The 17,369-nt window shown below is 42.7% G+C and overlaps 1 protein-coding gene across 3 annotated transcripts in view; it reads right to left on the reverse strand.

Annotated features, from left to right (window-relative positions):
- Positions 1-17,369, reverse strand: part of LARGE1 (LARGE xylosyl- and glucuronyltransferase 1) — a 1,129,206-nt gene that overhangs the window by 611,235 nt on the left and 500,602 nt on the right. For all 3 annotated transcript variants that reach the window (XM_078669611.1, XM_078669686.1, XM_078669758.1), the window contains exon 4: positions 16,761-16,843. In XM_078669611.1, the coding sequence (XP_078525737.1) occupies positions 16,761-16,843 (83 nt within the window). The remainder of the gene's footprint in view (positions 1-16,760; positions 16,844-17,369) is intronic.

Consider the following 17,369-nt stretch of genomic DNA (forward strand, 5'->3'; position numbering starts at 1 on the left):
ATATGAATAAAAAAAGATTACACCATTCCAGCGTTTTATACGCTACCGAAAATTCATAAACACAGTGAACATCCTCCAGGTAGACCAATTGTGGCAGGTTGTCAGTCAATATCCAACCATTGGCTGAATACGTTGACTATTTTTTAAAACCCTTTGTCCCTTTGACAAAATCGTACACTCAGGACAGTAGGGATGTCATTATGAAATTGGAAGGCCAAATGTATGATCCACTCTCTAATATCCTAGTTACGATGGATATAGAGAGTCTTTATACAAATATCCCCCAGATGGAAACTCTCAAGGACATCAGTGATGTTCTAGAAGAACGCACACGTCCACACCAGGTTCCCACTGACTTTATAGTTAAGTGTGCAAGGATTGCGCTCGAAGAAAATTATTTCCTTTTTAGTACTGACTTTTATTGCCAACAGAAAGGCGTGGCCATGGTCAATATTTTCGCGCCTGATATAGCTAATCTATATGTAGCTAATTTTGAAGACAGGATGATTTACAACAACAACCCTTACAATATCAATTTGAAACAATACTTAAGGTATATAGATGACGTGTGCATTGTATGGAATGGAACACATGAAACCCTGCAAGAGTTCCATCATTGGCTCAATCAGCAAGATGAAAATTTACAATTTACATTAGAATGTAACAATAAGATCATTAATTTCCTAGATCTATCCATTCAAAGTGTTGATGATATACTTTCCATGAGTCTGTACACCAAACCAACGGCAAGGAATACCTTATTGGAATATAACAGTTATCACCCGCGCAATCTCCGGGATAACCTCCCTTTTGGGCAGTTTTACGTATTCGACGTAACTGCACCAAAAGGGAGGATTATTTTCGTGAAGCCAAAACATTGCAAACTAAGTTAGTTATGAGATCGTATCCATACAGATTGGTCAAGAAAGCGATGAAACGGGCCTGGTACTACGACCGGGGGGCTTTACTGAGTATAAAAGAAAAACCTTGTACAGAAACTTCACAACCGCTAACATGTGTGATGACCTTTGGGTCAGAATCAAACCAAATAACGAAAATCATCAAACACAACTGGCACTTGATGAAGAAAGTAGAGCCACACTTAGCCCAGCCCGCTTTGCTTTTAAAAGAGGGCGAAATTTGCGTGATCACCTAGTAAGGGCTTACAAAGAACCATCCCCCATCACGATACAGACACAATGGGGTTTACCCCCAATTGTAGGACATTATCCATATGGCAGCTGTGCTGCGTGTTCCACAACAAGTGTAATGAAGGTCTGTAATTTAAATGGGAAGGATATTAAATTGTACCATCATTCGAATTGTCATACCAAAAATGTGATTTACTGTATACAATGCCCTTGCTTGTTGACATATATTGGAAAAACTACCCAAGAGGTTACAACATCAATCTCGCATAAGATGTAATGTACTTTCTGCACCTCTTGTAGAGCGTTATCAACAAATGTCACATCTACCGAACGAAATGAAATGGTTTGTCCTTGAAGTAGTGAAATGTACTAAACGTCATCACAACATAGATCGTCTACTCACTTTAAAAGAAAACAAGTGGATTTGGAATTGTAAATCAGTGGAGCAGGGACTGAACTCTTTAATTGAATGGTACACTTTGGCCACACTGTGAGCAGTACCATTTACCTCGGTCTGTTGTGGACAGTAGTTAGTTCTGGCTGCACATTACTAGGACCTGGGATCTGGCTTGAAATATGTAGTTGAGCCAGTAGACCGATATAACCTGAATATGAGAACTCTGACGTACTATGGGTTTGTTGTGAGGTATTCTCTTGCAAAATACTTTTTGTATATTTTGGTTTGCAAACACGATATCCAAAACTTTATTTGAATGAACGTTATTGCACGACCCATCTAAAGAGACTGTCTTTTGACCTAAAATACTATAAAATAAAATACTTCATTGACCTTTTCGTGGTCATGGTGTATTGGTTAACATATGTTGTGAGAAATAATATAGAGACGGAATATAGGAGTAGATCCGTGTAAACGCGGAACTATTTACTGTTACAAGATGGCGGTTGATGTATTTAGTTTTGGAATATGTTCCTATATGATGAGGAAACAAGATCTGAGGATTTGGATTGGAACGACACAAGATGTGTTACCCTAAGTTGATCAGATAAACAATCCACCACTAACGGAGAGACATTATTGATAAGATCTAGGATTACTAAAGTTATATCATTAATCTTTAAAGATGGCCGCGCCATTCATAGCACTGCTCACATGACCTACACCCATTGAGGTAAAAGGTCGCGGTAAGCTAGCATGGCGTACTCGCCTGATTGAAACTGGCAGTAGACGAATACTGAACGCGGAGAGCATCAACTTTAAAGTAAGTCGGACTAGAGAGCAGTTATTGCGGAATATGCATGTTGATGTGAACCGAGCATATTTCCGGCACAATTGAGCTAATAATACCCTCTAATCTTTAACTTATAGGCGATTTATACGCTATTGTGGAGTCTCATTGTAAGTATCATTTTGAGACTTTTTCAGCACTTTGTGGGTGTTGTTGGTTTGGTAGAGTGGGGACAGTTCGACAAGGTAACTTAATTCTGCATATGTTGGTTTTTACAGATTAAATTCAAGATACTGGTGATTTTTGTAAGTACTGAGAGGTTTCCTCTTTCTCCCATGGTTGTTATAATATCATATAACTGTTGGAGATACTGACATTAGCTTTGTGCTACATTGTATTCCCTATGTTTGTTAGATGATAGGATCTTGAGTCGCGTGGAGAAGTTCAACTTCCGGCTGGAAGTGATCGGTAAAAACTTTGTCTTATACTGACTATCTTATGATTTGGTTGATTGTGGTATATGCAACACGGATGGTGGTGGTTTGAGTGTTTTGGTACACTATTTACACCATTTATCTTGTGGGGAATCTTCTGATAACACTAGGAGTGTTGGTCACTTGGTTTGTTTTTAGGTGAGTAGACGATACCTCATATGCAGGGAACTTAAGGATTTCTCCTTCTTTTGATTGTATTCATTTTTAGATATTGATTTGCAACTTGTCCGTCCTGATGATGGTCCCAGGGATTGTATAGACCAACGGGGGACCGAAACGTCGACAGCCAAACACTGTTTCCCAAATATAAGAATCATGGTTACGACCTTAAAATGGGTTCATTGATATTCTAAAGAGAATGTGATGTATGGTCTTTTTACTGGTCCATATAGAGGAGCGAAAAGTGTTTTATACTACTGACAATTAGGTGTTAATATCTGAGTAGTATGTATGTTGCCATGTTTTAATTTTAATTGTGAATAAATAACGCGACAAATTGTATTTCCTTGCATTTGTTGACTTAAGATCACTGCTTTGTGACTAAATCAAATCTATTGAAGTATTGTGAAACAATTCCTGGGAGGGCATTGTGTTTTTGTAATTAATAATACCCAGTCCTCGCGGGAATATTGGGTGGCTCTGTCTTGTTTATAAAGGGAGTGCTTTTAGGCAAGCTGCATGTGTATGTTGGCAATCGCAGCTAGTTGGGAAAGGGAAATAACCAGACAATAAAGTAAGGGATGCTTCAGTCAACGCCTCAGGGAACTACTCAGAGAAGATCAGGGAATTACAGTAGGGTAAAAAAGAAGTAGCTGAGAAAGTGAAGGAGGGTATAAACACAAAAGTAGACCATAGGAGATCAGCAGGGTTTCATTGAGGTGATACAAAGAGCAGCAGTGAGAAAAGAGAAACAGGCAGCAGTGTGGACAAGAGAAGAACCCAGGCAAATCTTTAAGGGGTTAAGTAAATTGACGTGATGCTTCTTCACTTCAGGGAGACCTGACGAAGTAGAATGGAGTAAATACAAAAAATACATGAAAGGTTAAGCTGTGAATACATTAGTGCAGGGTGAAAATGTACAGCAGGGTGGACTTAAGAGTTTACTGATGTGGTGGAGAGTGGACAAGTGAAGAAATGACAGCAGGTTGAAAATCAGATGTGGTTAATGAAGTGAATGGTGCAGGGTGGACAGGTTAAAAAAACTCACATTTATGCAGGAGGGTGGAAAGGAAAAATGATTAAATAAGTAAAGCAGAGTGGACAGAAAGTTAGACATGCAACAGGGTGGAGAGGGGACGGTGAAATAATTGCAGCAGAGCGGACAGGTGGAATTAAAAAGTGGTTAAAGAAGTAGATCAGGGTGGACGAGGGCAGAAATCACACATGCAGGAGGGTGGAGAGCAAAATTGATTAAAGAAGAGGGGCTAGATATAAACAGCATGATGCAACTACTCCCTTGCATGACGTGATTATCCTTTCTTTGCGAACCGAACACAAATAAATAAAATACACAGCTTTCACAAAACTGTCAACATAGGAAAAACATTAGTGCAAAAGCGGAAGATACATTTACAGACGAGACCGATCAGACAAATCAAACATAACATGTAACTGTCCTAAACACATAAATACCAGATTAACATATTTAAGAACTATACAGCCATTTTAACAAATGTGCTATTTTCTATGACGTTCAAATCGGTGGATTTAAGAGCCTTCTCATTTGAAGAGGGGAGCTTTCGAAAGCACTTTAGTGTTTAAAGAAGAAAGTAGGGTAGTAAAATGTAGTACACACAGAGGAGGCTGGAAAAGTGCAGCAGTTTTCAAATGCTGAGGTTTTGAAATCACAAGAGGTGGCTAAAGCTGCACAGGAACCGCTGTCTATAAAGATAAGCAAGGGCAGTGTCTGGCGGAAATGTTTGTGATCTGAACATTAATAATTCATTTCTGTTAAAGAGGTGGCATTTGTGTAGAATTAAAAGACGAGGGTTAAAGGCCCTGCGGGAGGAATTCAGAATTCACAATGAATGAAGCGGTGGAGGTGAGATTAGGCTGCAACCTTTCAGCAGTGGGCCGGGCATCGTGCCATCTGAACAGGGGGTTAGTGGCATCTACTACTCTCTGGTGCCAACCGAAGAACAGAGCAGGAGGAGGAGGCAGGAGCGTCCACCTCAGATTTGTTGCACTTGCAGGTTTTCTATATGTCAACAATGTCAACAATAACAAGCATTGGCAAAGCCTTAATGATCTGATTAAGTTATATGGTATTTGTGAAGCATGGCAGACTCTCTATCCACCAGACCCTGGCTATATATACTATTCTCACCCACACAAGCATTATTCAAGGATAGACATGGTTTTAACTAAGTGTATACTATTAGATAATATGAGGATGACCATGTGCCCAAGGGTAGTCTCAGATCACAACCTGATTTATTTTAATTTTTCACCTGATCTGAAATGGGATAAGCCCGATAGTCCTAGGTTTACCTTCCCTCTGCATTTACTAACTAATACCAAGTATATTCAGTCTATTTCAGGCTCACCCAGGGAATTTTTCACTCATAATAGAGGATCGGCTCCCCCTAAATTGTATGGGATACTATGAAAGCATATGTCCATGGCATAACGTTAGAATATGTGATTACGTGAAATAGAGCGAATACTCTTCTGCAAACTGTTTGTCAGCTCGAGATACAACAGGCCTTCAAAATAACTCAAGGAGCTACAGATGAATGCCAAATATTTGGCCAACTGTTAGAAATGTGATCTCGCGTAGACTGAAGGAACAGGTCGCGGCTATATTTGTAAAATAAAGATCCAATATGAATATGGGGCATGGGTTGGCCGAGTTTTAGCATATCAAACTCCAGAACAACAAACTAAGGGTAAAATTCAGGCCATTAAGGGATTGGATGGTAGGCTCTATACAAAATCTAAACTTATTCTGGAACAATTTTCTAGGTTTTATAGTAAGTTGTACAGCTAGTCACAGAAGTTTGATCAGGTGAAGTGCCGGGAATATATTCGAACAGTGTCACTTACTCTCTCTTGCAGAGGAACAGGCAAGTCTGGAAATTGAGGGTGCTCTAATAGCCCTATCATCTGGAAAGGCTGCAGGGGAGGATGCGCTCCTAATGGAGTTTTATAAGACTTTCAGAGAAACATTGAGTGTGGAATTTCTCTATGTGATTCAATATATTCAAGTAGGAGGGACTATACCAGATATCTGGAATGCAACTAACATAAAAAGAACCAACTGGCTGATGACTTGGGTTCTTATAGGCCTATCTCATTGATTAACACAGACGCCAAATGGTTTGCTAAAGTTTTAGCCCACCGTCTTGCTCCATTGATCTCGGTTCTAATATCACTGCAGCAACATGGATCTGTCCCAGGCAGAGATACTACAGACAATACTAACACAGCAATAACAGCATTTGATATCACCAAAAATGTAATATGAGTTCGGGTATATTACTTGACACAGAGAAGGCATTTAACCAGGTGGTTTGGGATTGCTTATGGGCCACACTATCTGCTTTAGGCTTAGGGGACGATTTTGTTAAATTGATCCAGGCACTTTATATGACTCCACATGCTCGAGTCACGTATGCTGGGAGTTATTCTGACTTCTTTCATATTTATTGTGGGACAAGACAGGGTTGTCCAATATATCGCACCTCCTCTTCACTCTTTATATTGAACCCCATTTACAGTCCCTTCTTAGGAACACAGATATTCAACTGTGGGCCTTTGCTGATCGGCAACTCTAACTCAACGCATATGCTGACGATGGGGCAATTTTTTCTTCCAACCCTGCAACAGCAGTTACTCAGATTTTTCTTGAAGCATGTACCTTTGGGGAATTCTTTGTTTATAAGCTGAATTTACTTAAAACGCAGGTTCTTCTGAATTTTTTCCCGAACTCCCCAATTCAGGTGGCTACTACCTTAACGGTTTATTTAGTACTTAGGCTGCACTCCATATTTTTTAATATTGTAAAATTAAATGATGAAACTCTACTATCTGCAACAATCATTACATTAAAATCATGGAATAAGCTACCACTCACCATTATCGGATGAGTAAATATTATTAAGATGATAATATTCTCCCTAATTTTTTTTATCTGTTTAGGGCAATTCTGCTGAGGGTCTCGGATTCTTTTTTCAGGCGGCTGGAATGCATTATCAGTAGTTTTATCTGGGGCTACAGGTGGGCTAGGCATACTAGCCGACTTTTGAAAGTCCCTATAAAACAGGAGGGCTCTCACTCACGGACTTTAAGCTCTACTTCTGGGCCACCTTTACTTGTCACTTACATAGTTTACTGATCTATGGGGAACCAAATCTAACACCGCTTTACTATCAGCTCGCTCTAGGAGCAGAAGCTAGGCTTTTCTTTTATCAGCTAGATGATCCTAACTATTACAAGAGGGTAAGTTGCAAAGTACTCAAAGATATCATCTGTATTTGGAAGGGGGTCTGCAAGAAATGTTCTCCAGGCTTCATAAACAAGGATTCCCCTTATATGGGATAATCCTGCTTTTTCTTATATTTCTCGCGATTTAACCAGTAGAGTGTGGGCAGACTGCGGGATTACAATAATGGGCCAATTATTTGATTTAAATGGTTTTAGATCATTTTCTGACTTACAAGATACCTATGAACCGCGTCATCATTCTTTCTTTAAATACCTTCAGTTGCGTACGGGTCGCAGGCATGTGGAAGGTATCAACAGCTCAGAGTTTTCTTCATACTATTTTAAGCCTGATTTTACACCTACTATAAGTAGGAGGTATCAGGCACTCACACAGTTTGTTATAGATGACACTTCGCTTCTAGCAGCGAAATGGAGCAGACTTCTCACATCAGAAGTTTCAGCTGGGGAGGTTGAGATGACTTTAGATCTGCTGGACAGCCGTGTACACTCCGTTAATCTTAAGCTACAACAGTGGCGCATGGTGTGTCTTTTATAATATACTTCAGATGTCATTTTGAAATTGGGATCAACCCCTTCTATAGATAGGACAGATAAAACCAGATGTCCTAAGTGTGATTTTTTTCTACCCATGTCCTGCACATACTCGCGCTCTGCCCCTGTCTACAAACATTTTGGGAAGGGCTGATGAATTAAATCTCAGTAAGCCTGGGCCTTCCCATACATTTATATGTCAAAGAGAAAATGATGGGTGTTAAATACAAATTTGAAGGAAGCTTACAGAAATTATGGTGGCACCTGCCCCACTCTGTATTGCTCGAACATGGATCTCAGAGAATGACACTAAAGATTCAGAATGGTGCTCTCCTCCCTATCAAATATATGCATTAGAACTTGCTTTGGCTAAAGCAAGAAGTTCTTCTTTGCTGCTCAAGTTTGATAAGATTTTGATCAATTTTAGACTGGAATTTTTCATTGCCGGCAATGATTAATTGAATATAGTAATTGCTTAACTTTTTATGTGTGCATGTTCCTGTCATATATTATGTCATAGTTTTAGCCAACTTATTCATTAATGAATTTATCTGTCATGAATTAATGAATGAAATTAGTCTGGTACAATCGCCCCTACTTGATTGTTCTTCCTCTGATGCTTAATCATTTTTTGATGTTTCATCCTGCATGAATTGCTCTTATGTATTGTTTTAGGCTATGTAGAAAACAAACATTTTGTTAAAAAAAAAGGCGAAGCCAATTGGGTTTACTTTTATAAATGTGCAATGGCAAAGTTATAGGTCTGGCCTTTTATTAGTGGAAACCTTTGGTGATCATTTGGCGACGGTGTTTCCTCCTCCCAGCTGTCCATGAGAAAAAAATACCATAAACAAACATCCTCTTGGGCCACGATAATATGGAATCTGGGGGAAGGGGCCATTTGTTGAACAGATTGCATTACAAGACTTAAGATGTTCCCTCAAAGTACAGTGTCATAAAGAGGAATCCGAAGGTTACGTTTGCATTGTAAGCAGTGAAGGCAAAAAAGCATAAACACCAAGATTTTTCCAATGGGCAAGTATTTGCAAGGCAGCTGTAAAAAAACTTTTTAAAGAACCTTAAGTGCATGCACATCCTTACTTTGTGAACAAAAAGTATAAATCCATGGTATCAACATGGAAAAGTAAAACAAATGAAATTCGAGGGGGAATAGTCATTGCCTGCCATTCATGTAAACAGTCTTTCCTAAACAAACAAGCATTTGCAATGCAATAGGCCTCGCATTAGTAAAAGTTTGAGCTATTAGCGTTGCTAATAATAATGCAATGCCAATAACTCAAACATTTAGTAATGCTAGACCTATTGCATTGCAAATGCTATTATACCAAAAGTAAAGAAATAGATGTTTTTTTCTATTCCTTTACTTTTGGTATAATCGCGGCACCCGCGATTTACTTATAACATTAAAAGTAAAGCGCGAGTGCCGCAATTATACCAAAAGTAAAGACATAGAAAAACAAGCATTTACAATGCAACGGTTTCGCCTTTGTAAAAGTTAGAGCAATTGGCATTGTAAATGACAATTTTTTTATTTATGTGTTGGTTTTGAAAACAGATAAATAAATGGCAGTCATTTACAATGCCAATAGCTTAATCTCTCGCAAGTGCGAGACCTATTGCATTTGCACCCACACGCACACACACAGAGAGCCACACACGCACACACAGAGCCACCCACACATAGAGCCACCTACAAAAAAAAGCTAGCCACACAGAGCCCCAACGCACACAGAGGGAGAGTGTGTGAGAGTGAGGGAAGGAAGGATAGAGGAAGGGAGGAAGAGAGAGAGGGAGGGAGGGAAGGATAGAGGGCGGGAGGAAGAGAGAGAGAGGGAGAGAGGGAAGGAAGGAGGGAGGGAGAGAGAGAGAGGGAAGGAAGGAGGGAGGGAGAGAGAGAGAGGGAGGGAGAGAGAGGGAGGGAGAGAGAGAGAGGGAGGGAAGGAGAGAGGGAAGGAGAGAGGGAGCGAGAGGGAGGGAAGGAGAGAGGGAGAGAGAGAGGGAAGGAGAGAGGGAGCGAGAGGGAGGGAAGGAGAGAGAGAGAGAGAGAGAGAGAGAGAGGGAGCGAGAGGGAGGGAAGGAAGGAAGGAGAGAGAGAGAGAGAGAGAGAGAGAGAGAGAGAGAGAGAGAGAGAGAGGGAGCGAGAGGGAGGGAAGGAGAGAGAGAGAGAGAGAGAGAGAGAGAGAGAGAGAGAGAGAGAGAGAGAGAGAGAGAGAGAGAGAGAGAGAAAGAGAGATAGGGAGGGAAGGAGGCTGACCCAAGTACAGACCACTCTCGAGAAAAGTAATAATACAATGCTTTGACCAATGAGGGGCGCAGGAAAGTGAAAGAGGGAGAGAGAGGGAGGGAGCGAGAGAAGTTGCTTCGTGGGGACATTCAGATCCTAAAAAAACATCCCTGCTCTAAAACTGGAAGGAAATGGCCACAAACTGGTAGCACCACTCTCCGGGATCAGCCTGGAGAGCAATACAACGTATATGTTGGAGACCATTTTGTAGGGCTAAATTCTATAACCCACGTTTATTTATTAAGTGAAAATAGTGTTGAACTCGTTTCTGTACACAACGCTTCTACCTATTAATTCCTGATTCACTTTAAACTAAATCCTATAGACAAAGTCACTCAGTCATGTATGACAGCCTGCACCAAAGTCAGGGTAGCTGCCAAAAAGCTCCTTGGCTGCCCTCTCATTAGCACGGCAGACTTCGAAGGCTGCGCTGCAACGCAAGACTGCAGTTCTGCGTAGTTACTTCACTGGGGGCACCATGAACACGAGAAACGTAATTTGTAACACCCGTATTTCATGCAAAGAACTACAGACGAAAAACCAAACTATGATGTGTCTGAAGAAACGTCCAGGAGACAAAAGAGCGCAAAATTGCACATATCACACACAAGCAAATTACCTCAGAAAATGGAGGAATGGCGATTTTTGTTTTAAATGGCCCCAGTTTACCAACCTACTTCTGAGCCACCTTCTTTCCGATTCTTAGTACCATTTCGCCGAGAACCCCACTTCAAAGAACGCCCTCCATTTCAATAGGTCCTGTCAATGTAGGTCAGGGCGGCGAACGTGAAAAGTCACTGCAGGCCGCAGCACAAACAGCTCGGGCGGCGAGAATCAAAGGGCAGCCAATTAAACTAATCATAACGTCCCAGTGAACACAAGGAAGCTCACCTGGTACTACTGGACGGAGGATGCGATTTCCCAGCCCCGCGCAGGCCCTGGTTCTGTAATTACCCTGACCAGAATACTGTGAAATTACTGCTCTGATCTACTAATGGTTGCCAAAATGAAACCGCCGTGGCTTCACGCGAAGAGGTCAGAGCAAGATGGCGCAATTCTTTCTGACAGAGACGACAACTTCTAAAAGCTACTGCCCGGCCGCCATCTTGAAAAGAGTATCAAAGGGGGTCGGGGCCCGGTGGGGGTGGGTGGAGTCCCAATACGAAGTGCAGAACTGCTATTATGGGGACCATCACCATGTAGTACTTTACCAGATGCATGCACATACTAATACAATGGAAAGTAGAAACTCGTGACATGTTATGGCGTAGGAATTATGCAGCGCGGTATTACAATACACTTGATTATGTTTCTTTACCTGTCAAGTCCAAGCTTCGATCGATCAGCAACAAGGAGCATCTGTGTGGCGCAGCCTTCCTCCTATTCTTGCCCTGCGGGTCTCCAGCCAGTTCCCCAGCTACGAGCCGGCTGACTGCGCCCATAGCGAAGCACTAATCGCGAACCCCCAGTTCCTCCAAGAGGCTGGCCAGTTCACGGGCCAGGCCACGTATCTGAGCTTGCAGGGCAGCCGGCAACTCGGTCTCTGCAGCCGGGGGCAGCGGTCTCTTCATGTCGGCCCGGGGTCGGCCGGACAGGCACTGAAAATCCGCGGGGAGCGGTGGAAAGAGAGCGGCTAGAGCAGGGGAGAGAATCAAGTAGGGAGCCAGAGGGGCCCAGGACAGAGGCGCGTGCCTCACCTCAACCCCGCCGGTGTCGTCTCCCATCCACCTCCAGGCGCGCTCTCTCCTCGGGGGAAGCGGGGGAGACGAGGAGCACATGGCAATGCTGGAAGCAGCTGCCCAGCACCAGATCCCGCAGCGCGTCCAGTCCGGGGCCCCGAGGCGGTCCGTCCAGGACTAGCACCGCTCTGGATTGTCCAGGGTCTCCCACCAGTCCGGTGAGCCCCCGAACGGCGAGTGCACCTGCCCGCAGCAGAGCCCCGACGCCTCCCACGCTCCAGTGCAGGCTCTCGGCGCTTGCAGTGTCCAGAAACACTAACGAGCCCCGGAAACAGGGCAGGACGCACTCCCATGCCTGGGCAGGGGCAGAGGTGAGGGGTGAGGACATTGCCAAGTATACCGAGAGCGGCGACAATCAAAAAGTCCAGGTGACAGCAAAAACAGACGTGTAAAACTACATACCGCCGCTGTTTTGTCTCTTTGTACAAGACCAACTTTTCTTAAAAACAAGTTAAAATGTTATAAGGACTGTGAAGGGGGCGTACCTGGGAAAACAAGTCAGGTCCCGGGCCGCGCTGTGATTGGCTGACGTCACGGGGGTGTCCCAGGCCGGCAGCCAATCACAGCGCGGCCCGGGAATGACGTCACGGGGGTGTCCCGGGCCGGCAGCCAATGGCAGCGCGGCCCAGGACAAAGGGGCGGGGCTTAAAAAAAGCACCAGAAACGCCCCCGAATCGCGTTTTCGAGAGAAAGCGCGATTGACAGCCTCTGCCTCCCAATGGCTAGCCTCCATTTATGGAGCTAGCCAATTGGAAACAGAGGCTGTCCTAACCTCACTATTAAAAACAACAGATTTCGATCTGGGAGGGGCTTCGCCCCTCGCCAGGTTACGAAACCTAAAAATCTATTTCTTTACCTTTGGTATAATCGCGGCACCCGTGCTTTACTTTTAATGTTATAAGTAAAGCGCGGGTGGTGCGATTATACCAAAAGTAAAAAAATAGATGTTTTTTTCTATTTCTTTACCTTTGGTATAATCGCGGCACCCGTGCTTTACTTATAATTTTAAAAGTAAAGCGCGGGTGCCGCGCTTATACCAAAAGTAGAGTAAAACAAGTGGCGCGCGCGTCACGCCTGGGCTCTGGGCACGATCATTGCTCCTCCCAGGGGCCTATTGGTGTCTGTTACGCGCTTGGTGCGCGTATTAGACACCAATAGGGCATGGGAGGAGCTATGCGGGCGCCTCTGGCCAATTGCGTGCAGTTTTTTACAATAAGAAGCAAGCAAAGGCCAATGAGGGAGCTGAGAAGGAAACGCACACGCACAAGCACGTGCGATTCCTAAGTCAACTCACATTCCCCGTTTTTCACCTCCAAAATGCCTCGCGCTGCGCAGTGCAACGCTAGGCGCCAGGCCTAAAAAAACATAAACATGCAATTAAAGCGTCATCCTGTCAGTAAAATAAGGATATAATAGCACTTTCACAGACCCGGACTTCTGCAGTGTGACAAACCAGCTACTTGAGTACCAATGAGAATACAGAGGGAACTAAATAGCCATCTTCAAAATACCCTGGCTTTGACAGGTAGGTCATCGAGCCAATGTCAAATCATGTAAAACCCATAAAGACTGAAATGGGCTGACCCAAAGCCCACTCTCTCAGGACTACTTCTTTTACATATTTTTTACACATTGGTATGATGAGTCGTTAACATAGCTGAAGCTTTCTGTAACAAGACCTAACAATTGAGATATTTCATAGTTAGCGGCTGTGAATTGAGCACCAAGCAATATGGTAGAAAAAAGTAAAACAAGACAATGTAGGGTTGGAAACGGGTTATGAACGTGTTATAGTGCTTACATGAAAGTAGGACAGCGGTAATACAGCAATAGAATGGTTTGGAAAGCACATTCGTGCAGACGTAGTTAGGGAAGTGCAGCAGCACAGAAACAAGTAGGTAGGAAAACACAGGAGTAAATAGAAAGTACTATGAAGCCCCATAGTCTCTAAATAGGAGAATAAGAAATAACAATAGTAAATAGAAGTGATTATGGAAGAGTGCATGTATATAAATAGGTTAGGAAATTAAAACAGTACGTAAACCAAAGTGATCAGGAAAGTAAAGTAGTACTGAAAGCACAGTAGTAAACACAAGTGAAGGCGATAGGTCAGCAGTATATAAATATGTTAGGAGAGTGTGATCAGGAAGGGGCAATAGCACATATATAAAATATGAAAGTAAAGTAATAAATGAACAGAAGTGAATAAAACATTACAGCAGTATTTAAGTAGAATTTTTGTAAAGTGTAGTTGTTGGACCAGCCACCATTAGTGTGGGTCTACCTTCCTTTTTTCGCTTTTGTCTCCTCTGTGTTTGCTGGTGTTAGATGCTCTGGCCATTGAGCCACTGCCATTCAGTGCCACAGAGCGAATGCTCCCTCTTTGTATATTGACTGTATGAATTGGTATCATCCTAATTGACCCAAGGAGCATGATAGGAAAGTCGAAAGACTATTATTTTTATATTCCGTGTTTAAAACTACCACTTTTGGGAAGTAGGTATTTTCTGGCCTAAGCCTTCTCGTGTGCTCTGCTGTTATGTGTATTGGATGTATGGTTTTGGAGGGTCAGGGCAGGCTGAGACCGACCTGGATTAAATGGAGAGATCTGATGTTGCAGTATGGGGAGGGGTGACCCTTTGATCTGAGCAGGGCCATGCCTGGCAAGGTGAATGATGGCTCCACCTCCCACTGTGCGTCTGAGGGCTGACCCCCTCTCCCTGAAAGGCAGGATGAGCATCGTAATTAAAGTGCTCCAGGACGACACCAAACTGGTTCTGGCTGGGTTCAGTGATTTGTGACTTTTCTGAGAACAAAGACTTTTGGGGTATATAGATCTGTGCTGAAACACCAGCACAGTGTGTCACTTCTGGATGTCAAGACGAACCTCTGTCCGTGTAACTAGAGGGAAAGGAGTCTGAAACTTTCATCCATCTTGCAGAAGCAACTACCCAAGAGCCTGATTTGAGCTTGCCTCCTGCTTAAGTCTCAGGGACATTAGACTTCACCTATCAGCTGTCCTGATTCCTATCTGAGGGGGATTCTACTCGCAGGTGAGGCCTCTGTTGAGAATTTCAGAGCCTCTAGTTCTACTGTGGGGAACGCGGACTGAGAATCATCGCTATCGCTAGTGTGGGCCGCTGCAGCTGAAGAGCTGTGCCGCTGAGTGCCCGCATTTGCTGTGCTACAAGAATCATCGCTATCGCTAGTGTGGGCTGCTGCAGCTGAGGAGCTGTGCCGCTGAATGTCCGCACTAGTCACCACTTGAGGTTCTTGTTATCACCTGCCTGTGCCGCTGGGTGCCTGCCTTCCCAGGATTATGGTGAGTGCATGCCGCGGACCGCTAGAGCTGGGAGATGTGGCCGTTGCGAGTCTGCCTGTCATCACCGCGGCTTCCTTGTGAGGCTGCGTGCCGTGCCCCTTTAAATCTCAGGTACATTGAGCATCACTGGGTCGCGTGGTCCCCAGCCTCGAACTAATTTCATTCTACACGCTTTTGAGTCCTCTATTACTTTTGAAGTGAATTAGTAATTATGTGCATTGTGGTTTCTTGATCGCTTTTGAGCCTTGTGTTAAGCCTATACAAAGATACTTATTTTTCTATAGCTACTTGTGTGGTGTCCCTTTGTAGTGTCTTCACTGCGTTATTGTGTACGGTCATAAATGCTTCACATACTGCCTATGAGATGGGCTTGTCTGCTCGTGCTACGTTACCACATGGTTGAGCAGGGGTTATCAAAGGGTGTAGCCCCCTTACTCTGACTTAGGAAGAAGGATCCCTATTTGGACCTTGACACCAGCCGCGGCCAACTAGAGAACCCTATTTCTAACTGTAGTAGTAAATGAAACGTGGTTAGGGAAGTACAGCAGTATGCAAATAGGAGCTTAAGAAAATAAATACAGATGTAACTGAATAGAAGTGATCAGTAAAGCACAGTAGTTTTTTAACAGAAAGTTGGAAAAGTACGGTTGTGTACAAATTACATGAGGTTGTAAATAAAGCACAGTAGAGGACGTTATAAAAATGTATCCATGGAGGTGTGTAGGATAGCGAAGTAGCATATAAAAGGAGGTATAAAAGTGAACTATTGCAAAAGAAGACTAACAGAAGAAACAGAATGTAAAAAAACCGATCGCTCAGTATTAATGAAGATGTTTGAGAGAACCTGAGTCATGACAAAAATGTATATAGCTGCAATGTCTGTCTGAATGACACGCTACAACGATGACCTCAAAATGAGGATGGTGTTTGGATATTCTCAACTTTCTTTACAATAATCCAATCATAATGTGGATCAAACTTTCCCCTACCTCAACCCCTACTGTTAATCTATAATTTACCAGCTCCATAGTTTGTTCCTTTCAATAGCCCTTACAGTAAACCTTAATCCAAACCTAACCCCTTCAAATACTCTATTTTAACCAATCTCAGACCAATAAGTGTACTCATAAAGCATACATACGCCAATCTTTCTTGGCGTTATGTACATCTGGTGAAGAACTAGATTCTTACAACATTTATCTGTGCACATAAAGCTGGTTCAAAGAGTCTGGTCAGTCATAAACCTAATCTTTGATCTAATTCTGAAAGATACACTAACCCACACCATATTATTTTTAAACAATGAAAAATACACGTTGATTTTATTGGAAAAAAATAATTTGGAATGATTTTTCTTTTTTCTTCCACTATTGCCATTGAGGGGTTCTATGTTGTAAAATAGCCAATTGCAGAAGTGCCTGAATTATAGTTTTGCAGTAAAAGTTTCAACTGAACATAGGAAAACCAGATTGGAAGCGTTCACGCAGACTTGGTCATCCCGTCTTTTCACAAACACATATACATGATGTCTTTCCCATCTCCCTTCACCACCCTCACCCATTTTCAGTTAGCCCCTTTTCTTTACCTGTGGAACAGGACCGATTTGACCAGTGTGACGACATCGCGGCTGGCGTTGTAGCCTGCACACACAATTGCGACGTGAATGGTCTGTGGAGATAAAAAGGCACAAAAAACATTTTTTTAAAATCACCAGCAATATGTCTTTTCTGTAGGAGTTTATGTTAATCTAACCCAAGTGGGTGTTGGCAAGGGCATCTTGTCTCATCTCACATACACAGTTAAAGTAGTAACAAATTGTATAAAAAAGGTTTACACACAATAATAATTACTTTTTCATATTGTATAAACATTAAAAGCTAATATTTTATTTATTGAAAGGTTTCCACCAGAGAAAATTAAGGGGGAGGTAAACAGTCCAACAAAAATGGACAGCTGATTCTGGTAGCACAGATAGGGACCGAGGGAAAACACGACGGTACATATACAAAGCATATTTGAAAGTAGCATTAGGGCCGTGTACTTGGATTAGAAAGGAATATTTCACATCTAGTTAGAAACTAGTATGAAACAAAGTTCAGCAGCACTCTTGCTGAGTCCTAATAAGGACAAACTAAAATAAGTTTCATAAAACCTACTGACTTCAATTTTCAGTGATGATGAGATGGTCCTAAGA

The sequence above is a fragment of the Lissotriton helveticus genome, chromosome 1_1, assembly GCF_964261635.1.
Source record: "Lissotriton helveticus chromosome 1_1, aLisHel1.1, whole genome shotgun sequence".
In the NCBI taxonomy this organism is placed as follows: domain Eukaryota; kingdom Metazoa; phylum Chordata; class Amphibia; order Caudata; family Salamandridae; genus Lissotriton; species Lissotriton helveticus.